This window comes from Gorilla gorilla, chromosome 5 (genome assembly GCF_029281585.2).
Source record: "Gorilla gorilla gorilla isolate KB3781 chromosome 5, NHGRI_mGorGor1-v2.1_pri, whole genome shotgun sequence".
NCBI lineage: Eukaryota > Metazoa > Chordata > Mammalia > Primates > Hominidae > Gorilla > Gorilla gorilla.
In genome coordinates, this window is record NC_073229.2 from 72,663,618 (window position 1) to 72,688,267 (window position 24,650).

General features: G+C 36.8%; 1 protein-coding gene across 4 annotated transcripts in view; it reads left to right on the top strand.

The window, feature by feature from the left end:
* FAM83B (family with sequence similarity 83 member B) overlaps positions 1-24,650 on the top strand; it is a 98,420-nt gene that overhangs the window by 13,990 nt on the left and 59,780 nt on the right. For all 4 annotated transcript variants that reach the window (XM_063707666.1, XM_055390346.2, XM_019028942.4 and 1 more), the window contains exon 2: positions 10,018-10,521. In XM_063707666.1, the coding sequence (XP_063563736.1) occupies positions 10,078-10,521 (444 nt within the window). In that variant the 5' untranslated portion in view covers positions 10,018-10,077. The remainder of the gene's footprint in view (positions 1-10,017; positions 10,522-24,650) is intronic.

The following is a 24,650-nucleotide window of genomic DNA, read 5'->3' on the forward strand; positions in this document are numbered from 1 at the left end:
CATTAAGTAACTCTAAGACTATTAAGCTATAGTAACCAGGATTGTGTGATACTGACATATGTATCAATAAAGAGGTCTATGGAACAGAAGAAAGAACCCAGAAATAGACCCTCCTTATATAGTTGTGTCACATTCAACCAAGGCATGAATCAATTCAATGGGAAATAGAATTGTCTTTTCAGTAAATAGCCCTGTAACAACTGTACTATGTGTAAGTGTGTGTATAAATATATGTACATAATCGTATCACATCCCATATACGAAAATTAATTTGAGATGAATCAAAGACCTAACACTTAAAATCTAAAACTATAAAGCTGCGTAAGGAAAGTGTTTCATCAAAATGTAAAACTCTCTTGTGTACATGTTCACAGCATGTTAACCACAGACCTCCCTGAGTGCTGACTCATTGCTCTGCTTATCCCTGACCCTCTCCAGGACTTGAGGATATTGTGGTTGTTCATGTTATGGTCTTGAACTCATGACCTCAGGTGATCTGCTTGCCTTGGCCTACCAAAGTGCTGGGATTTATAGGTGTGAGCCACCATGCCCGGCCATAGGTTTATGTTTTCTTAAAATTTATTTTTTAATAGTCTCTAGTTTATACTTTAGTCAACTCTCACTCTGTTACCTTCAGTTATTAAGGCAGTATTTCATTATTAATTTGAGATGAATTTGAGCAAATCTTTCCTAAGATGAGAGTTGAATATTTCATTCTTTAAACTGCATCAAAATGTCCCAGTAGAGAAGTGGCCTAGGCCGGGCACAGTTGCACATATCTGTAATCCCAGCACTTTGGGAAGCCAAGATGAATGGATTACTTGAGCCCAGGAGTTTGAGACCAGCCTGGCCAACATGGCAAAACCCTGGCTCTACCAAAAATACAAAAAAATTAGCCAGGGATGGTGGGGTGTGTCTGTGGTCCCAGCTACTCAGGAAGTTGAGGTGGGAGGATCACTTGAGCCCAGGAGGTGGAGGTTGCACTGAGCCAAGATTGTGACACTGCTGACAGAGGAAGACCCCACCTCCAAAACAAACAAACAAAAAAGAAGTGGTCTCATGAAATGAGAGGAATGGTCCATGATGTGGTCTCTTGGGTTCTTTCTGGCCCTAAATGTCATTTCAGTTTATAAAATGATGGAAGAAGCAATGAATCCCAGGTAAAATGGCCCCAAATCTAGTTGGAGTGTTTCCAGACAGAAAGGTCCAGCTGCTTGTTCTCACTCTCCAATAATGAGATGCAGACAGACGGGGAAAGAAGGGAGTTTATTTCTGCAACCGGTTACAGGGAAAAGGCCTGAGTAACTCACCAGACCAACTCCAAGTTACAAGTTTTTTTGTAGTGCTTATGTACGTTTTAAGCCCCATGCCTACCTGTGGGAGTGCACCTACAAGCCGGAGTGTTTCATTCAATCTATATCTAATCTTTAACTAGAGTCTGGAGTCTGGAAGGTTTTCTCTAGAGTCTTGGAAAGTTTCTTAAGTGGGCCCTGGTACAAGGTATACGTGTAAGAATGCCTTTATTATTCAATCAGACGTTAGGGTCTAAGAAAACCCAGGTGGGGTCATAACGGTTTTGTTTTCGTATTCCAGCCCTTGTACTCGGGCACCAGTTTCCCCAGTTCTTTAATGTTTAACTTATACATACATCAGAGTTATAATAGAAGATTAGTAGAAACTGACTCTTCTAGTGGCTAATGGGAACCTGGCCTGCCACAGAAGGCCATGGGTTTTGAGAGGCTATAGGTCTATTCAGATTATATGACCAGTCTGGGCTGAGCACAGTGGGTCACAGGAGGAGGGGAACAAAAGGAGAAGGTGTAGTCCAGCCTTTGAGCAGCATCAGGGTATAGTTGGAGTGATCCAAGGCACACCCTAAAAACAGTGAGGGAAGTAACCCTTGCTGAGGAAGCTAGGACTGTGGGAAGGACACTAGATGGCAGTTAACAGACTTGAGTTCTTACCCAGGATGTGACTTTCAGTGTGTGGCCCGTGGTGGACATTCGCTTCTTCCTCCGTAAAATGAGAGGCTAGATGGATCAGCAAGTGTTTCTTCTTCTTTTTTAAAAACCTGTCATTGGCCGGGCACGGTGCCTCATGCCTGTAATCCTAGGACTTTGGGAGGCTGAGGTGGGCAGGTTGCCTGAGCTCAAAAGTTCAAGACTAGCCTGGGCAACATGGTGAAACCCCATCTCTACTAAAATACAAGAAAAGAAAAATTAGGCGGGCATGGCAGTGTGCGCCTGTAGTCCCAGCTACTTGGGAGGCTGAGGTAGGAGAATCACTTGAACCTAGGAGCTGGAGGTTGCAGTGAGCCGAGATTGCGCCATTGCACCTGGATCCAGGCTGGGTGACAGAGTAAGACTCCCTCTCAAAAAAAACAAAAAACAAGCAAACAAACAAAAAAAAACCCCCAAAAAACCATGAAAAAACAAAAAAAAATCCACCTGTCATCTTGTTTTCATTAATTAAATACTTTTTGTTGGTGCAAAAAAATAAATAAATGAAGCTGAACTTTGAAGGGTGATTCTGGAGAAACTGGGAAGAAGAGTAGGAGGCGAGTTCTTGTCACTCTGGTGTGGGAAACCACAACACACCTCACTGCTGAGCAAGCTTATGAACCTCACAGATCTTTTGAGCAGGCAAAACAAATACTATTTTGGAATTCTGACATGAAGAAAGTCTCAGAAATCCAACTTGTTATCCTATAGGACTCTCTCCAAAAATGTGTCCTCTGCTTAATTATGCGCATAAAGAGGGGTTTCAGTTAAAAACAACACAACAACAACAACAAAAACCCAAAATAGAGGTACCAATTCTGTTTTTATGCAGCTTTATTATTAAATAAAACTCCATCTTAGATTATTACCTAACAGTTTTTAGCAGTTTTTATGGCACATGTACACTTGAGGGCCTTTGTCTCATTTAGTCCACATAGAAACCCTTCGGGTCAGTACAGTTATTTTACCCTTTTTCCTGGTGAGCATCATGAGGCTTAAGGCCCTTAAATAACATGACTGAAGTTTTACAACCAATAAGTTTCAGAGTAGAGGTCAAAACCTGTGCCATCTTACCAACTATGCCGCTGAGCCAACCTGTGACTTTTGTCATTTGGTCCTTAATTCTACTTCTCCACTTCATATAATTGAAGACTACCCTTTAGTGCATCTCCTAGTGTTCTCTTTGGACTAAAAGTTCCAATTTTTCAACTATTCTTCATGACATAATGGGCTCCAAACCCTGCCTAACCCTGTGTGAATGTAGTTAATTTTTGATATAAATTAAAACCTCCAAATTTATTGCACTTGAACTTAATAATGTTCATGTTGATTTATTATTTTGCCACTTTGTCACTATTTTACATATCTGTTTTGGCATCTAGCATTATGTTTTTTGTTGATTTCTGCAGATTATATTAATGTGTCTCTATTTATTCATCCAAATGATTACTGATCAGGGCCAGAACAAGAATACAGCACTTTGGTATGGCACAAGACACAACTTTATCAGGATAGCCTTGTAGTTTAGATGTTGGTAAAATAATAATTTAATTTTATTTGCATTTTTAAGCCATGTATAATCCTTTGGAATTTGAGCATTCAGTATAAGCTCTCTCTGTAAATGGTTTATTTTTCTTAATGAATTTGTTTACAGGAATTATTCAATAAATGCTTCCAAATGACATTGAATAATTGTGTTTTAATGTCATTAACATGTATTGGGTATTTTTTTCCCCCGATTTCTAAAATTCCTATAGTTTATATCTAAGAAGGCAAATAGCGGCCAGTACAAACAAACCCTGGAATCATATTGGTATGAAAGTGATATTGCTATCCCCTCCCTCCAGTTAAAGTAAATTGAGGAAATTAAAGAATGAGTAGGTATTGAGCAAATGGGATTCCCATTTGAGATTTAGAAAATGAATTGGAAGTATGTTTATTGTTTTTATGAGTTTGATAAGATGGGTGATTCTACTGGTAATCCATCTGTGGAGATGTTTGCACCCAACACCCTGTGACTGAGTGCGTCATGTATTTATACGTTCTGTGACCTGCTGAATATCATGCCGTGCAGATGACTGTAATCTGTGCTATTGGGCCATGTTGTTATAAGTATTATTATGAAGCCAGCTTAGAATCTTTTAATGAGTTTGGATGTCAACATGAGATATCAAATTGCACTTGACAGCTTGAATATTATAGTCAATTTTTAATTTAATAGAAACTTCTTTCATGTTTTAATTGTTATCTTAAATTTCTGGTAATCAAATGAGAAGACAAACAATCTTGACAGCTGAAGAAAGAAAAGATATATGATTTTCAACTGTTGTGGACCATGGATAATGATTTTATATGAAAGAGATGTTCTGAAACAATCCTTTATGAAACATTTTCTTACATTATGTAGACAGACATTTTGATACATATCATAAAGTCAATTACCAAAAGAAATAACAAATTCAAGAATTTTTTCCTTCAGTATATGAGAGTTTGCAAAGTATTTCTTAATAAAATTGCTTAACATTGAAGTTATATCAGATAACTAGTTTAACAATATCATTTAAGCTACAAAAACCAATCATTTCTAAATGGTAAATTTACTTCTTAATTTAAGTTTATTTAAAAATTTTGAAGGATTCAAAATAAAAGCATTTTTGTACGCATTTGTATCAGCTGCCTAGTGAAGCTGTAACAAAGTACCAAAAATATTGGCTTAAAACAGCTGAATATATTCTGTTATGCTTCTGAAGTCTAGATGTTTGGAATCAGAGTGTCAGCAGGGCCATGCTCTCTTTGAAGTGCTCTAGGGGAGAATCTGTTCCATGCATTTCTCTTATCTCTGTTCTTGTAGGCAATTCTTGGCATTCCAGTCTCTGCCTCTGTAGTCACGTGCAGTTCTGCCTTTGTGTCTGTCTCTGTGTCCCCTCTCTCCTTAAAGACACAAATCATATAGTCATATTGGATTAGGATCAGCCATGGTCTAATATGACCTCATCTTAATTTGATTACATCTGCAAAGACCCTATTTCCATGTAAGGTCACATTCACCGGTACTGCAGGTTAGGACTTCAACATATCCTGTTGGAGGATGTAGTGCAACTCATAAAGCATTCAATAGTTGGAGAGAAACAGCTTAAGAGAGAGACTGGAAAATGGACTGCAGCAATGTTAGCACCTGTGATATTTTTTATATTTGTTTCAGTCAAAATTCTGACTTTGGTTTATTGGCTTGCACATTAGGTAATTATAGCCTCGGACTTTTGATTTAAAAAAGTTGTAATTTCTCTTTAGAACATTTTCCCACTGACCTATTACATCAGAAGCCTATTCAATGAATTCTCTCAGGTCAGAAACCAGGAACAAACTGATACTAGGTTTGGTTGTTTTATACTGCAGATGATTAAATAGTCACAAATTGTATGATATTGCTAATGGTATGAAAAAACATCTCTTTTCAAATCTTAAAATCTCTTATCAAATTTATTACATATTTATAGTAATTATACTGTAGCAGATTGTGAACATGTAAAATAGTCATCATCATCATCATAATAATAAGGTTGAAATGCATTACCTTATTTATTCCTTAAAATAACCCAAGAAGATAAAGACTGTTGTTATTCTCCTCTCTACATCTGCCCAAACTGAGGCTTGTGGACATGTGTAACTTGTCCAAGAGCTTCATAGTAATTGATGAAGCAGAGTTTTAGCCTGGCAATTTGACCCTACAGATGAACTCTTATCTTGTGTGCTATAGGTTTTTTTTTTTTCTATCTAAGTCTCATGACATTGCTCATCAGTAAGATTTTTTTCATTAAACTTTTTATTTTGAGATAATTGTGGTTTCACATATAGTTAAGGGCAAAAATCCAGAGAGATTCCTTGTATCCTTCACCCAGTTTTCCCCAGTGCTGCTGTCTTGCAAAACTATAATACTGTATCGTAACCAATATGCTGATATTGATACTGTCAAGATATAGAATATTTCTATAACTACAAAAATTCCTCTGATTGCCTTTTTATAGCCACATCTACCTCTCCCACTGTCATTTTAAGAGTGCAGCATCTAACCAAATGGAATTATTCAGCATGTAAACTTTGGAGATTGGTGTTTTTTCATTCAGCATAATTCTCTGGAGAGTCATCCAGGTTGTTGCATGTATTAGTAGGCCATTTATTTTACTGCCAAGTAGTATTCTACAGTATGGGTGTACCATAGTTTAATATTCACCCGTTTAAAGACGTTTGGGTTGTTTCCATTGTCAGGCTATTATGAATAGAGCTGCTGTAAATATTTGTGTACAGGATAAGTTTCAACTTTTCTTGGATAAATCACCAAAATGCAGTTGCTGTGTTGTATGTTAGTTGCATGTGTCATTTTATAAATGAAACTGCCAAACTGTTTTTCCAGAGCAGCCCATGAATTGAAATCAATTTTTATGACTTATTTTATATCCTTTGTATTTATAGAATTTCAGTGGAATTTCTACTTGCTACAAATGACCCTAAAGCTCAATATCAAATGCAATTTTTAATTTTTTTTGAGGCATGGATTTGTAAGGCCACTTTTTTTCTGGAATGAGTCATTTAACTGTTAGATAAGCCTAATGGTCTCCTCAGCTTACATGGCATAGTGATATCTTTTTTTTTTCTCTACTCATTAACTCTACTGTGTATGATAAAAGAATATGCTTCCTGGGAGTTTTTAATAGTTATTAATAAAATAATTCCTTATTTTATATATATATATTTAAAGGCACACCTAATTAATTGTTTCCTCAAATAAAGCCCTCCAAATGTTCAGGGATTGAACTGCTGAGAGTGCTTTATTAAGTCTATAACTAAATACAGGTGATATTTAATTGCAATACTCACTATGCAAGTGCCATTACCCTGTAGTTCTCTGATAAAATTCATTTATAGATGGTTCCTTCACCAGTATTCCATGCAAATAGCTCTTATGATAAATATCTCTAAACCGTGGCTGGAACATAGCCTCTCCACCAGAACAGTATAAAGTATATTTAGTAGTAATCTTAAGTCTTGTACATAATATTGTAACCTCATTGTTCATTCTGTTGTATGTTTTGTATAATATATTTTTCTGTGTGGTATCTGGCTATCGATTAGTCCTATAATGGTAATTAATTATAAATAAGTTTCACTTCTTATTTCCAATTTTTTTCTTCAGATTAATTTGTCTATGTTTTCATGGTTTGGTTTTCATGGTCCTTTCGAGGTCTGTGATTTCAGAGTTTACATAGTTCCAGAATGAATTTTTTACAGTTCCAAAATATTTATTTGCATAGGTGTAGCTCAGAAATAAGTAGTATTTTAAAAGTACTTTATGCATTTTAACTTCCAAATAGGTAACAGGTGTTTAACATCACATATATAGGAATTCAAAAGTTACATTTTAAAAATTAAATGAATAGGTTTGCAGGAAACTTGGATTATGAACAACTAGTAGTTACCTATGACTTAACAATTACAAATTACAGATGTAATTTATCCTGTAATCACCAGATGCTTGTTCCTTCATTGGCTGGAATTTTCAAGTGAAAACTGTACCTCAATAAACCTTAGGAAACTGTAAGCATAAGGATTGAGTCTTTTAAGTGAATGCAAATCTTATTTTTTAATTTTTTTGCTAACAATGAGCATTATGTGCAAAAGATAACTTCAATGAGTGTTGAAAGTTATTAATTAGTGGCATGATATCATGAATATGAAGTGAGCAACTTTATGAAGATTTGTCAACCTTGGCACTGTTGACATTTTGGGTGGGATTATTTCTAAATATGGATGGCTGTCTCATGCATTGTAGTATGTTTAGCAGCATCCTGGGTCTCTAATCATTAGATGCTAGTAGCCCTCCTCCGCACAAGTGATTCTATTTAAAAATGTCTCCAGATATTGTCAGATGAGGGACAAATCTTCCCTTTTGAGAACCACTGAACTTGAATGAAATGTTATTGGGAAAAAGATGACATATCCTGGAATGATTGAGAAATTTATGAAAGTTTTAGGATGTATCCAAATACATGTCAATAGATTAATTTTAATTAAGTAACAAAAGAAATTTTATTTCCCCATGCGATAGCTTTTATACTAGCAGACAAGATGGGTGTTCTTCCTTTTTCTCTTGGAGAAGAGAATATTTTTGCAAAACTTCACCATTATACTATTTAGGGCAGGAAGACTGCCATCACCAGAATTCAGATGCTGCCATCCCCGAAGTTCAGATGCTGCATTGTGGAGCCTAGGATCCAGGTATAGTTCTAGTTGTCTGGGCTTGGATCAAATTATGACTCAAGCTGAGGGCTTTCCAAAAGACAGAAAAGAACATGTGCTATTTTTATTCCTGTATCATATTTAATCTTTGGGCTTTCTGTACTGTTAGACTTTCTTTGTAAAACTTCTGAGCCCAGAGATGGGAACAGGATTGTCTCCACTAAGATGGTAAATGGAGGCACCCTTTGTTTCCATGCTCCTCAGTTCTATGTTAGTTGCTGGATCTTTTCTGATCCTTGTTCCGCAGCAAAATTTATTGCTCTGATGTCCATTCTTCAAGACTTCTTTGTATGATTAGCTTGTGACTCCTGTTCCATATTTTGAGCTAAGGTGTTATTCAATGGTGATGGTTCTCTGGGCTATGCTCCAAATAAGATTTGAATTTTGGTAGGCCTGAGACTGAAAAGGCTGAGTCAAGCAGAAAATATAAAATTTAAAATTAAGGCAGGGTTACTGACAAATATATATCTCATCAAGTCATCTTTTTAATGCTTGTAGCACATCATAAATCTGTACCTTGAATCCACACAATGGAGATCATGACTTCAAAAGACTGGAAAGTCCATCATCTGATTGAGAGAGCCCATTCCAGTATCTCACACAGTGTGGAGTAGTGACTGAATGATTGAATGAAGAGCATTCTGTGGGCGTTGTGAGAGATGGAATGTGAGCCTGCATAGGCAGATTTTGACTCCTAAGAGAAACTCCTGAATTATCTTTCATGTCTTAAATTTCATCTCGTATACTCTGTCAAGTCACTGAATCTCAAGGCTCCTTCCTTAAACCATCTCTGGAATACTCTGTCCACTTCCTCACTGCATTTTTGAACACTGAAACACTCTCCTAGCTACCTGTCTCTTCTTCAGTCCCCTGCTACTGCCAGAATTGTTTAAAACAGAAGTTTTGTTGAATCACAAAACTTTGTGTCCTTCCATTCTTGGCTTTATCTTGTCTATTCAATTTTATCTCTTACTCTTGGTAAAAGGAACCTGTTTTCCAGCATGCCAGGTTTTTTTTTCTTTAATTTTTTTTCTTCCTTCATAATTAGTGAATGTACCAAACTCTCATATCTCTTCCGTGATTTTGCTCATGTTTTTATCCTTGTATGGGATGGAAATATTTCTTCTTGCCACCTGATCAGATTCTTACTCATTGCTCTGGGTCCAGCCGAAGCCCACCTCTTGCTCAGGGCTGTTCATAACTCATTTGCTCCATATTGATCTCTCCTTGCTTTTATTCTTAAAGCACTGAATATAGGCATTGCTCATTTTGGCCTTTAGCAATGTATGGCTTTCTTCAAAGTGGTAACTAACGTTTTGTGTGTACAATTTGCCTCCTCAACTAATTAATACATTCCTGAAAGATCAGTGTTTTATGCTCTTAACATTACATCTAGCATATTCTGTATGTCTGACAGGTACTCAGTAGAGACATTAATGGCTGGGTAGGCATTGATTGTTTTCTAATTCTCTTTTAATTTAAATTGAGATACCTTGGAAAAGGAAAATCCAACAGCAATCTGTAAGGGAAATCTGTGTAGCTTATTTGTGATAGATGTGTGAATTGTGGTGCTATTAATGTCATTTTGGATATGAAATATGTGTCATTTTGAGCTTCTGGTAATGGAAATGTGTAAATGAAAAAATAATCGTTGCTATGTATCATAAAACATTCTGTTGCGGAATTTTAACTTGATCTTGATTTTCTTCTTTTCAAATACCAGATATTTCTCACCACTGCATGAATGGACATTTGAAAGTGCCATAGCCAAACACTTGCAAGCATGGAGACCTCATCAATGCTTTCCTCATTGAATGATGAGTGTAAATCTGACAACTACATTGAGCCTCACTACAAGGAATGGTATCGAGTAGCCATTGATATTCTGATTGAACACGGGTTAGAAGCATACCAAGAATTTCTTGTCCAGGAACGAGTTTCAGACTTTCTTGCTGAGGAAGAAATTAATTATATTTTGAAAAATGTCCAGAAAGTTGCACAAAGCACAGCACATGGTACTGATGATTCTTGTGATGATACCTCATCTTCAGGGACCTACTGGCCTGTTGAGTCTGATGTGGAAGCTCCAAATCTTGACTTAGGCTGGCCATATGTGATGCCCGGACTCTTAGGGGGCACCCATATAGATCTCCTTTTTCATCCACCAAGAGCACATCTACTTACGATAAAAGAAACTATTCGGAAGATGATAAAAGAAGCAAGAAAGGTAATAACATTTCTATTTTGAAATGAAAAATTTGAAACATGTAGAAAAGTAGAGAGAGTAATAACACAAATATGTATGTTAATAAAAGAATCTCTATATGTATAGGCCATGCCTATTATTTTTAGGAAAGTACCTATGGATACACAGGAAGGTTGTATTTCCTATATCACAAGATATATCCAAGAGAGTGGCATTAGGTCTCTGCTAAAGAAAAGAGATTTCCTTTTCTTAATAATGTACTCAAGAGATCTCTTCTCCCAGAAGACTGAGGTATGTTGACTAGGAATATGATGACTCAACACTCATAATTTTAAAGCACCTAAATTTTTCTTCTTCTCTGAAAGGAAGTAGTTGGTGGATATGGTGAAGTTTTCTTTGTTCTTAACAAGACTGAATACCAATTCTTGCTCTGAATGTGCTTTATGCTATTAAATAAACCATACGTTTACTTATCTATTTTCCTGAGTTGTGTGGAAACAGTATAAAATCAACATAATAATGTAAAATTCTAAAGCAAGATTCTGAGATATTTAGCATTTTAAGGCTTTGGTGTTCTTTATCAAATATTTATATTGACTTATACATCTCACAGATCTTATTTTAGAGCTTGAGTAAAACTGTAGGACTCTTTAATCAAGCAACAAAAGTTATTAAGAGTTTTGTATCTACTCAGCACCATGGTGGGCACTTTGGAGACTACAAAAAAATTTGCCAAGCTCAATCTAGAGTTTTAAAGTGTATGGGCAAGGCTGGGCATGGTGGCTCACACCTGTAATCCCAGCACTTTGGGAGGCTGAAGCAGGCGAATCACTTGAGGTCAGGAGTTTGAGACTATCCTGGCCAACATATTGAACATATTGAAACCTCGTCTCTACAGTAATAATAATAATAATAATAATAATAATAAGCCAGATGTGGTGGCGGGTGCTTATAGTCCCAGCTAGTCAGGAGGCTAACACACGAGAATCGCTTGAACCTGGGAGGTGGAGGTTGCAGTGAACTGAGATTGCGCCACTGCCCTCTAGCCTGGGTGACAGAGCGAGACCCTGTCTCACCAAAAAAAAAAAAAAAAAAAAAAAAAGTATAGGCAAAAAGTTACAATTTTTAATTATAAAGTGTGCATTTTTTAGTTATGACTATGTGATACAAAAATTTAGATCTAAAAGGGACCTTAGGAAGCACACACACATGACATTGCTTTCTTCTATGCCAATAAGACACAGAAATGCTTGCAAGAGCATGCTTTTTTGAAGTACATCAATATAAGACCCTTGAATTCCTCAGTGACATTGCAGTTTGCAAGACAGGCAACTAAAAGGCTAACAATCATGTAGAGAGACACAGTGTTCTGAAGCTAATGTCAAATGCAAGCTTTGTAAAAATGAGGTAATTTTTTTCCCTAAACCTTTTGAGTTTAAATAACCTGTCTTTTCAGCTGTATTAATTCCTTTAACAGTATTATATTAAATAAAGTACTAATCCATTCCAGTTGTTAAAAATTAGCTATAGAATCAGGCTCACTGTAAGTGACCAAACTTTTATTGAATGAATTGAACTGTCATTCAACTTTCTGAATTGAACCATGAATATTTTTTTAAACAGCGCTATCTTAGGCTCTGTTAACAAATTATACAACTGCATTTTGTAAGGCAACAGTACAAAATTTGAGGCTATATATGAGTCTTTGTAATGGCAAAATAATAAATATCAAGTATTAATGTTTGCTGATTTTGTTTGGTGACATGATATGCTTTTGAAGCACAATGTTAACAGGAAATTAAAATCCATTTTTGAAAATACATCAGTGAAGATGAAGATTCTTATTGTAGTAACTTAGTAGTAATGCATTTATCACCCTGCATGATAGCTAGTTTCCTTTGGGACATTGCATTATTGTGATACAAAATGTTAATTCAGGAGATGTCATAAGTTTTTGGGCTAGCACTCACTGGGAACTGAACATTAGTCATGATCTTTTGATGTATTTTTCTTTCTAATGTGGCAGCTTTGTATTTAATGAGCCTCTAAAAGTAATATCTTCTACCCCGGTCACTGTCCGTTGAGAACTCCCACTTGAATTAGCGAGCTGAAGAAATTGAAGTCCATACTGTAAAACAGTAATGTGATGTGTGCTTCTCTTTCATAAAATCAATGTGGCATACAAATAAGAAAGATAATTGCATCTTTTTTTCTACTTGTATAGCTATAGCTAAGTTGAATTTGAAAGAAGAGAATTATTTGATCTTGTAAACTGAGTATACTGCCAAATATAAATTATAACAGATGACTTCGATTTGGTGCACATGGTTTTTTTTTAAATTTTATTTATTTTATTTTTTTATTTTTTGTTTTTAACACAGAGACAAGGTTTCCCTATGTTATCCAGGCTGGTCTCAAACTCCTGGATTCAAGTGATCCTCCTGCCTCAGGCTCCCAAAGTGCTGGGATTATAGGCATGAGTCACCACACCCAGCTGTTATTTTTTAAGGTGTTAGGGACTGTGCTAGTTTCTACCCAGATGCAATAAATATTGAAGTCAAATTGGTTATCTTTGCATGGAATATGTATTTCTCAATTATTTTGGAAGATTCTTTATATGTCGCCGTATCTACTTAAAGATTTTTGAAGAATTAAGTACTCTGGGAAAAAAAGTTATTGACCCCATTTTTAAAAAATTAAGATTATTTAGCTTATAACTGGACATGGTCCTGTGAAGAATTTTTAAAAGAACAAATATGAAATAAAAGCTTACCAGAACACATTGCTTTTTAAAGATTAAATGTGGTTTTCATGACTATCGTTTACTCAACAGATGTCATGCTGTTATTATCTTTCAGAATCAATGGGAGCCTAATAGTCATCAGGATTAGCTTTCTGTTGTTGAATTTTTTTCAGAGGGTAATTTATCTTTATTGGTAACTCAGTGAATTGTCATGGCATTGTAAAGGGATGATCTTTTTTTTCATAAAGTATTTGGATAATGTATATTTTAATGGATAAAGTTTTTTTTTTTTTTTTTTTTTGCTTCCAAATATCTCAGGGAGAATCTTTTGGTAATAAACACTGTAAAACTCTACAGAGATATGAAGCCAAACCAGTAGGACTAGACACCATCAAAACAGAACCCAGGAAAAGATCTCAGATAAGAATTTAAATCCATTTTCACTTTTCTGTTTGCAGTTGAGATAAGGTACTTGTGAAAATAATGCCATTTTATGGAAAAATCTTAAACTAATGAAAAGAATATAAAAGTTATCTGCTTAAAGGCCCAAACATTTGAAGTCTGATTATAAGCACCAAGTTAATCTTCCAGCCTCTTACGAAAGGAATTAAAAATGATTCTCAATCTCAACTGTCTTTACTGGAAAGAGGTGAAACATTTTGTGTTTGTTTTTGAATTTCAGTAATTTATATGCTTTCATTTCTAGCTTAAGTTATATAGTTAAATGAGCTCTTGATCATTTTGCTTTTATAAGCAGAATGTGATCTTTATAGTATTTCAAAAATCTATACTTTTTTACTTATTAATTTTATTTTTGCTAATTATCACTTAGAAATTGATTAGATGTTTTTTGTTTATTTGTTTTGTTTTCTTTCTTTCTTTTGTATGTTTGCTTATTTTGTTTGAGAACTTTCCTTTGGGAAAATTCAATTGTAGATAATATCTTACTTGTGCCTTAAAGGGACATATTTTAATTTACTGATTCTTTTTTTGAAACCCTTTCTATTTTTCACTTTGTGATTGACATAATTACATTTAGGTCAGACTTTACTTTGCAAAGTCTGATAGTGTCTAGCCAGACTTTTCCCAGGTAATTATTTGTCTGTCAAGAAGTGTTCCCAAGATGATATATGCACATATTCCTAATTACTGTGAACTCCTCTTATGAAAACATCCCCTCTAATTACTTAAAAAAGTCTTCTTTCATTAAAGTTTTTTTTTTCCTAGCCACTCAGTGGTACGTATTTACAAAGTTATAACTTCTGAGAGTCTTGAATATCTGAATGTTTAACCACAATGTTATTTGCATCTCTGTTTCCTAATTCTAGGCTAGCTTTTTTTGTGAGATGTGAATCTTACTCTTGTGAAATATGGGATCAAGACACATAAGCAAAAGTCTAGTGAGAATTAGGACAGAGTAATTCCTGATGCGCTCTGTACCACATTACCTGAGTTCAGGGCTTGGTTCCTTACTGAGTCACTATTCCTGGGTGTGTCTGTTATGGCCTTGGGAGGTATTAGTAATATAGAGAAATATTAACCATCAGTTGGCCCCACAGATGCAAAGAGGAAGATGAACAGGTGATGGGGAATCTTCTTGGGAGTGAGCTGATATTATAAAAGTAGAACTAGAATAGAGACTTTGTCACCAGGACTCTAACTAGTGTGGCATTAAACAAGTCATTGTACCTCCTCAAGTTTCTTCATTTATTTAGGAAAAGATATGAAGCAAAAATGTTTTCACATTTTTAAAATCTGGTGTTCCTATCCAAATCTCTAATACTGCTTACCAACTTAAGATTATTTTGATATGTTATATTCCTTGCTGAATTAGTTCATGATAGAAATGATTTTTATTGTGTCGTGATATGTTACTTTCATCTGCATCCCTTTGCAACCATGTCCTGCCCAGCTAAGTGATATTTATATGTTTATCTGTGCCTTCATTAGACTAGAATGGTCTCTGTCCTCATGTTCCTAACTTTTATTAAGAATTTCCTCTCTCTACCCTATCCCTGTCCCAACTCTCACTGTGAATTTTGTCATTCTTTGAATTTGAGTCAAAATTGATTTCTTCTTGGAAATAATATTTTGCTTAGTCAAATTTAATGACATTACTATCCTGGGACATTAGGTTGAACATTTCTTCTGTGAATAAAATGCATTACATGTTAATATATATTTATGTTTGAATGTGTATGTTTGAGAGACAGGGCATGAGAGGAGAAGGACGGAAAGAGAGAGGGAAGAAGAGATGGAGGGAAAGAGAAGGAAGAGGGAAGGTGGAAGAAAGGGAGAGAAAAGAAAGTGGGAAAGAGACAGGAGAGGAGGGAAGGAGAGAGAAAGAAAAAGAGATCTGGTTAAAATTGCACTGACTTCATCCTGCCAACAATTGCTGTGTCTGTATGGCAGTACTCTGTCTTTAACAAACTCGTGGTGCTATACAGAGAGACAACACATTCCATATCTATTCTATGGTTGTTGAAGCAAAAAATTAAAAAAGTATGAAAAAATGAAAATGAAATTGTTATATGAGACTTCCAACTTGGTTGCACACCAAAGTCATCAGTAACTTAGAAATTTCAGATGTTTTACTCTGCAGTGTATTATCAGGTAAAGTCTAAGTATCCTCAGTGACTTGTATTTTTAAGAGACTTTATTTAAAAATTGACAAGTGAGAAAAGAATTTAGCTTTAAAAAGAAAAAATACAGTTACTTATGGGTGTCAGTAAGTTTATCAGAGTCTTTGCGTTGCTAATACTAACCAATACCTCTATTAATAGTTGGAAAGAAATAATTTAAAATGCAAGTTATTTAGGAGTGCATATATATATATATATATATATATATATATATATATTTTTTTTTTTTTGAGACAGAGTTTTATTCTTTTGCCCAGGCTGGAGTGAAATGTCACAATCTTGGCTCACTGCAACCTCTGTCCCCCCATGTTCAAGCGATTCTCCTGCCTCAGCCTCCCTAGTATCTGGGATTATAGGCACCCGTCACCACGCCCGGCTCATTTTTGTATTTTCAGTAGAGACAGGGTTTCATCATGTTGGCCAGGCTGGTCTCCTGACCTCAGGTGATCCACCCGCCTCAGCCTCCCAAATTGCTCGAATTACAGACATGAGCCACCGCACCCTGCTGGAGTGCATATAATTTATTTGATTGGGAGAAATGTTTTTGAGACTATTTCCTTTACTCAGCTATTACTCTTTAGTATTTTTAAATTCTCTCTCTCTCTCTTTATATATATATATAAAATAAGCAGTGAGAAACAATTTTTGTAGGTACTGCACATGGTGTGTATAGTCCTCTGAGCTTTGAGGTAGTGTTACTGACTATGGTACAAAATGTAGTTCTATATATTTGGGGATCTCTGAAGTAGAATGTTTATTTTTTGTGATTGTTTATGTTTACTCATTCTTTCCTGTCTCTGGTTTAAAATAACAACCAGTTACTTATTGAAATGTGTGATATTTTCTGATGATACACCTTTAGTAGTTTGTTGGAATGGCAAAGCTAATTGTCATCATAAAACCTTGTCATAAAATACTGAGAATTCCTAATGCCTAAACACCTAAATTCCAGAGGGGTAGAAATTAGCAGTTTTACACACTCAAATGCCTTCAGGGCTAAGCCACAAAAATAACTGCAAAAACTCTGCAAAGGAGAAAGGGCAGATGGTAGTCCAATAGGGAATGAAAGGAACATGGAAGAAGAGATAACTTGACCAGACTTAAGGCATTATTTAGGCATTTGTTATAGAGGTGATAAGCTTAGGACCTTAGGTACACGTTGAGGCATCTTATCAAAAGTTAACTTTCATGAAAATAAGGGGATATTACTTTACTTGTCTGTCCTCTCAATGAGATGTAAAAAGTCATGAAGGTTTGCCATGGGAGCCTTTTTGAGATGATGAGTGCTGACATTTTGACACACTGACATTTTGCATTTTAAGGATTCTGCCTGCTGTCTTATAGTTGCTACAGATCCATCATGTGGCATATATTTTTATATCAATTATTGATTTATTTAACTAGTCACTCTTCAAATTATCTTGAAAAAAGTTGGGCGACTTTTATCCTAAGGACTGGAACTCACATCTGATTTTGAGTAATGAATTTATATTATACAATTTAGTAACAATATCAGGTAACATGTATTGAGCACTTACATGTTAGGCACTGTGCTAAGCACTTTACATGCATTATCTTAAGTTGACCTTCATAGCAACCTTGTGAAGTGTGTCCTTTTATCCACATTTTACTGATGAAAAATACTGCGTTCACGTGGTAGGTTGGTCAGTGGTAATGAAGCAGAATGAAACCAAAATGATCATAACTAGAAAGTGGTAAAGATTACATATTCCTAATCGGAGGTGTTTGAAGACCTGGTTGAGAGGGTCTAAGATTGAGATCGACGGGTGTAGATGTGGAAGCACTGATTTCTAAATGAGTCAGGTAAAAAGTATCATGTGGTTGTTATTAGAAGTCAGAAGTCACTCACCTGGAACTGACAAAAGTTAATGATAAGTAGATGAGGTGCTAGTACCCAGAATGTAGACCAGGCCAGGAGGCACTGAAAGGAAATGCGTTTCTGAGTTCAAAGGTAAGGTAAATTTGAAGCAGGAAGAAAAGGAGAATCAGGTAATGAAGTTGTCCTTTGGCCTCTGCTGGGTTCAGCTATGAGGGAAATCAGTAAGTCTTTGGCCAACCTTATAGGTTAAAGGTATTGCAGGCCATTTATTCATTTAGCAGTTATTTTTATAGTGCCAATGATGTATCAGATACTATTCTAAGTTCTGAGAATACATAGGTGATTAAAGTACCAAAGAAACCCTGCCTACCCTTGAATGAAGTTTACCTACAAATGGGGTTAATCAACTAATAAATAAGGAGTGCTAGTAGGAAGAAGCAAAACACAAATATGGTTGAGTAAAGGGAGCTGAGAGTGGTGGTGGAAGGTAGTTTGCAATTTTAAATAGGGTGCTCGGAGTAGGCCTTAACAAAGTGACATTTCAGCCAAGATTTGAGAAAAGAAGGAATAAGCCATGCATGTATTTGTGGGCAGAACACAGGAGACATAGGGGAAGCTTTCTTGTTTTTTAGAAGAGCAGAGACCAGTTGTTGGACCCGACAGCAAAGAGGAGATGAGTAGAAGGTGCATCAGAGAGGAAACATGGAGGCCAGATCTTGGGGATCCCCACTGGCCATTTTAAGGAACTTGGCTATGATTCCTGTAAATTAGGAATCTACAGGAGAATTTTGAGCAAAAGAGAGACATCAATTTTAAACCTGCTATATTTTAACAGTATACTTCTGGCTGTAATATTGAAAATTGACTGTAGGGGACTAAGAATGAGCATATCAGATATTACTAAAATAATTCAGGTGTGGGGTGATGGTATCTTAGATGGTCAGATGGTGGCAGCAATGGCTAGTTTTTAGGTATATTTTGAAGGTAGTGAAACATGGAATGTGAAATAGGTTGAACAATATAAGATGACTTCAACATGTTTTGCCTGAGCGGTTGGAGTGATGGTATTGTCATTTGAGGTTGGTGTCAGAGGCCCCAAAGTTGGGATCAGGAAGCAGGCATAGAGACTGAGTTAAGGGGACTTTTAAGTTACGACTTCACCATAGCCTTTGGATGGTTGATCCGTAACCCCAGTCACTGACATCTGGCAACACACATGTCTAAGTATCTCTAGATGACGGTTCACATTGGAACCCAAATAGACTGACTTGGAGAATAGTCCTGACCCCGAGGACCTAGTTGTAAGTAACTTGGATAAGATTCAGATGCAAAGGAGTGGGTAAATAGAGAATATGAGATAAGAACATGACTGATTAGATGCTGTCCCAGGACCTAATAAAACAGGAGATTATCTACCCTGCTGAGAAGCAGAACCTCCCAACACTTAGTCTTTTCAAACAAACTTTTACAGGCAATTATTTCGCAATTCCTTTATGCTGGGTCAGGTGAGTGGAAGAAGGAGAAACTGAGAAGGGGTCACGTAGGAGGTCCCTTTTTTTAACAGGCCATTTGGATGGATAGTTTTGATAAGTAGGAGATGTATGGTGGAGAGCTGGGCATTTTCAGACAGCGGGGGAGCGTGAGAGAAGTAGAGTAGGGTGGAAAAAAAGGAAAGCAGAGTTGTTGAGAGAGGTTGATTACGGCCAAATTGTGAAGGTCCTTTGATCAAACCTCGTGGAAGAGAATAGTGGGAAGTCATGAGATGTTTTTTAGTGACAGTGATGTTGTGAAATCTGATTTTGGACATATTAATATTGTGTTTTGGTTAGTTAACACATAGAGAAGAATGTAAGACAGGTTGTAACAGGCATTGGGATAATGGTCAGCAACAAGCTGACAATAGGCTGAAGCTGACGTCCAATAGCAAACAAAATGTCTTTTCAAGGGGAAAATATATCTTCAATTTCCTACTAGAATAGAATGTAAATGTAACTACTTAATTCTGTATCTTAAGGAAAGTGCTTTTTTGTTTTAAAGCTATTTTTAAGATGTCTTAATCATCTGATTTTAAGCTAATGAAATTTATTTCTGTACAAAAAAAGTTTTAACAATCTACATATAGATTAAGTCTACATATGCTTATTGAGTCCCAGCTATGTGCAAGGCACTCTGCTAATTCATACGGATGGGGGGAAAAGCCCACTTCAAGTGATTTAAAGTCTAATATTTGAGGGATATGGTAAAAGATTCATAGGAAATATATAGGTAAAATCATGTGTGCTTATGGGCATCACCCAAATGATCTATGTGTTATATGGGATCTGGATTTTTTTCCACCTGTTTACTCTTAAAGTATCAGGATTATAGAGACAATTATTGAAATTTTAAAGTAGCAAAAATATGATACAGATAAAATACCTCCAAAATATTTATTAGCAAATATGTTTTACTAATGCGACAAATGTATATATAGAAGGTTTCTTTTTTGTTGTTGTTGTTGAGACGGAGTCTTGCTTTGTTGCCCAGCCTGGAGTGCAGTAGCATGATCTCAGCTCACTGCCACCTCTGCCTCTCAGGTTCAAGTGATTCTCCTGCCTCAGCCTCCTGAGTAGCTGGGATTACAGGTGTGCGCCACCATGCCTTGCTAATTTTTGTATTTTTAATAGAGACAGGGCTTCACCATGTTGGTCAGGCTGGTCTCAAACTCCTGACCTCATGATCTGTCCGCCTCGGCCTCCCCAAGTGCTGGGATTAAAGGTGTAAGCCACTGTGCCCAGTCAAAGGTTTATTTTTTATTATTAGGGTACATACATTCCTCATAGTCAATATGGAAAAATTCAAGAAAGGGTTAAGAAAAGGCAATCATAATCTCCCAGTAGAGATAATCACTGCTATTAAGGTTAGAAATTTTCTTACCTATTAAATAGAGACATACATGTATACACAAGTGAATGTGTATGTGTTTTGATATCTTATATAAATCCCTGAAATAGAAGATTCAGATGTGTTATATTTGAGATCATATGTTGTATAATATTTTTAAAGTTGCCTCCTGTCTTTTTTCACTTAGGATTTTTCTTACAATAAAATAATTGATTTCTTGTACTGAAATGCAATGGCATAACAAAATAGGGGACAGTGGGAGCTGCTGGGTCTCCCACGGAATTTAAAAACACTAAGATTGACTAGATGGCGGTCTGCTTTTGAGAGCATGTGCTGACAATTGTAAATAATATTAGTGATAGTACACTCCTTCATTACTGCCACCTCCACCCATTTCCTACTCATCCCTCTACCTCTTAGCATACCAGTGCTGATAGGGTGAGAGTCTCATGGTAATATTCCTTCAGAAATGAAGAAAGCCTCATAGCTGTTTCTGTGTAATCATCGGTAAGAAAAATTGGTAACTGTACATTTTCTTTTGAAAATGAGAACTTTCCTTTGGGCTGTATTAATTTCATATTAATAATCACATTTTGAATTTTTTTCTTCCTTGAACTCAAACACAGGCAATAAATAAACATGAAAGGGAAAACATTGTCATTTGGCTAAATATCAATCCAATATACGCTGCTGAAAAAAATCTATAATCATAAAAAAAAACTGAGTCATAGTAGTCATATTTCAACCTGCTCAATTCTGGAGCAGTTACTGAAAAAAAAAATAAATCTGAGGTTTGTGATCATGTAGTCTTTTTACAATCGGGCAATGAGAAATTGAGAAAGTCCAAAGTCACCCATTTGGTGACCATGAGGACTGACAGCACTCAGGCATCTGGGCTTCTATTCTTTTTTATTTATTTATTTTTATTATTTTACTTTAAGTTCTAGGGACTTGTGCACAACGTGCAGGTTTGTTACATATGTATACATGTGCCATGTTGGTGTGCTGCACCCGTTAACTGGTCATTTACATTAGGTGTATCTCCTAATGCTATCCCTCCCCCTTCCCCCTGCCGCATGGCAGGCCCCAGTGTGTGATGTTCCCCACCCTGTGTCCCTGTGTTCTCATTGTTCAGTTCCCACCTATGAGTGAGAACATGTGGTGTCTGGTTTTCTGTCCTTGTGATAGTTTGCTGAGAATGATGGTTTCCAGCTTCATCCATGTCCCTGCAAAGGACATGAACTCATCCTTTTTTATGGCTGCATAGTATTCCATGGTGTATATGTGCCACATTTTCTTAATCCAGTCTATCATTGTTGGACATTTGGGTTGGTTCCAAGTCTTTGCTATTGTGCATAGTGCGTCTGGACTTCTATTCTACGATTATTGTATCATGTTGCTTCTCTAGTGGGTAGGAGAAATACATTTGTTAATGACACCAGTAACAGCTAATGTTTAATGCTATGTGCCAGGCAGTGTTTGAAGCATTTTATATATACTGATGTATTAACACATTTATCTTCACAACAGTTCTCTAACGTAGATACCTTTATTGCCCTTTTTTTAGAGGTGAGGAATAAAAAAATAATTTTTTCTAGGCTTCAGAAGTAGAAAATGACAGGTCTGGTATTTGAGCCTGGGTCATGGGCTCAGACAGACCCTGCTTGGGCTTACCATTATGGTGTATTATCTCTGATAGACCACTCTAGGCAGGCTCCATGCAAACCAACTGAACATTCACAACCACGCTTTTGTTCCAGTATTATTGCATTTGATTCCTGGTTATCTGCCACATGGACTCCAACTCATAAGCATGGAGTATATGATGAGACTTTGTGCTCAATCACTTCCACTCAAGGGCTACTGGACCTGTTCTGGGAATTCCACTGTAGAAGTATTCCTTCCTGCTTTTGTTCATGATTATTTACCTACTTGTAGCATTCTTTCCCAACTTTTTGCCTCCAATTCATCTTTTAAAATCCATGTTAAATTATACTTGCTTGGGAAAGCTTTGTTTGATTCCCTTACCAGACTTCAGTTAGTCATCCTCTATATTATTGTCACTTTATTTATTTATTTATTTATTTATTTTGAGATGGAATCTCGCTCTGTCGCCCAGGCCGGAGTGCAGTGGTGCGTTCTCAGCTCACTGCAAGCTCCTCCTCCTGGGAGCTTCTCCTGCCTCAGCCTCCTGAGTAGCTGGGACTACAGGCACCCACCACCACGCCCGGCTAATTTTTTTGTTTTTGTATTTTTAGTAGAGACTGGTTTCACCGTGTTAGCCAGGATGGTCTCTATCTCTTGACCTTGTGATCCGCCCACCTTGGCCTCCCAAAGTGCTGGGATTACAGGCGTGAGCCACCATGCCTAGCCATTATTGTCACTTTATACCTGTTCTTTAAGATGAGATATATTCTTCATTTTGTCATAGGACCCATGATTTTTTAGTGATTTTTTTTTAAGTTTTTTTTTTTTTTTTTTTTTTTTTGAGATGGAGTTTCACTCTTGTTGCCCAGGCTGGAGTGCAATGGGGCAATCTTGGCTCAATGCAACCTCCGCCTCCCAGGTTCAAGCGATTCTCCTGCCTCAACCTCCCGAGTAGCTGGGATTACAGGCATGTACCACCATGCCTGGCTAATTTTTTGTATTTTTAGTAGAGACGGGGGTTCTCCATGTTGGTCAGGCTGGTCTCGAACTCTCAACCTCAGGTGATCTGCCCTTCTTGGCCTCCCAAAGTGCTGGGATTACAGGCATGAGCCACCGCACCTGGCCGATTGTTTAAAACTAGGTTATTTTTCTTTTTAAATTTATTTGCAATAATTTTTTATGCTGTGTGTGAATTATTTGTCAGACACATGTTGCAAATATTTTCTGTAGCTTAGTTGTTCACTCTGATAATGGTTTTTTTTTGGATTAACAGGAGTTCTTAATTTATAGAAATTCTTAATCTCAATGTAGCCCAATTTTTTAATGTTTTATTTTAAGGTTAGCTATTTTTGTGTTCTATCAAAGAAATATTTGCAGCTGAGTGCAGTGGCTCATGCCTGTAATCCCAGGACTTTGGGAGGCCGAGGCGGGCAGATCACTTGAGGCCAGGAGTTCATGACCAGCCTGGCCTATATAGGGAAACCCTGTCTCTACTAAAAATGCAAAGAAGACCAGGCATGGTGACTCACACCTTTAATCCCAGCACTGTGGGAGGCCAAGGTGGGCGGATCACGAGGTCAAGAGATCGAGAACATCCTGGCCAACATGGTGAAACCCCGTCTGTACTAAAAATACAAAAATTAGTTGGGCATGGTGGTGTGCGCCTGCAGTCCCGGCTATGCTGGAGGCTGAGGCAGGAGAATCGCTTGAATCTAGGAGGCAGAGGCTGCAGTGAGCTGAGATCGCGCCACTGCACTCCAGCCTGGTGACAGAGCAAGACCCCGTCTAAAAAAAAAAAAAAAAAAAAAAAAGAGAAAAAAAAGAAAATGAGCTGGGTGTGTGGCGCATGCCTATGATACCAGCTACTTGGGAGGCTGAGTCATGAGAATTGCTTGAACCTGGGGGACGGAGGTTGTAGTGAGCCGAGACTGCGCCATTGCACTCCAGCCTGTGCAACAGAGTGAGACTCTGTCTCAAAAAAAAAAAAGAAAGAAATATTTGCCTTCGCCAATATCAAGAAGATGTTATCCTTAATTGACCTCTAGATGTTTTATTTTGTCTTTCATATGATGTGAGGTCAGGGTCCATTTTGATTTCCATATGAATATGCAGTTACTGCTGTGTCATAACTCAAGTGACCACTTATATATGGGTATATTTCTGGACTCTATTCTAATTCCATTGATTTATTTATCATTGCTGTGCCAAAACCACAGTGTCTTGGTTATTACTGTAAGCCTCTCCATTTGCTAGTGAGTCCTCTAGTATTTTTTTTTTTTTTTTTTTGAAACGGAGTGTAGCTCTGTCGCCCATGCTGGAGTGCAGTGGTGAGATCTGGGCTCACTGCAAGCTCCGCCTCCCGGGTTCACGCCATTCTCCTGCCTCAGCCTCTCGA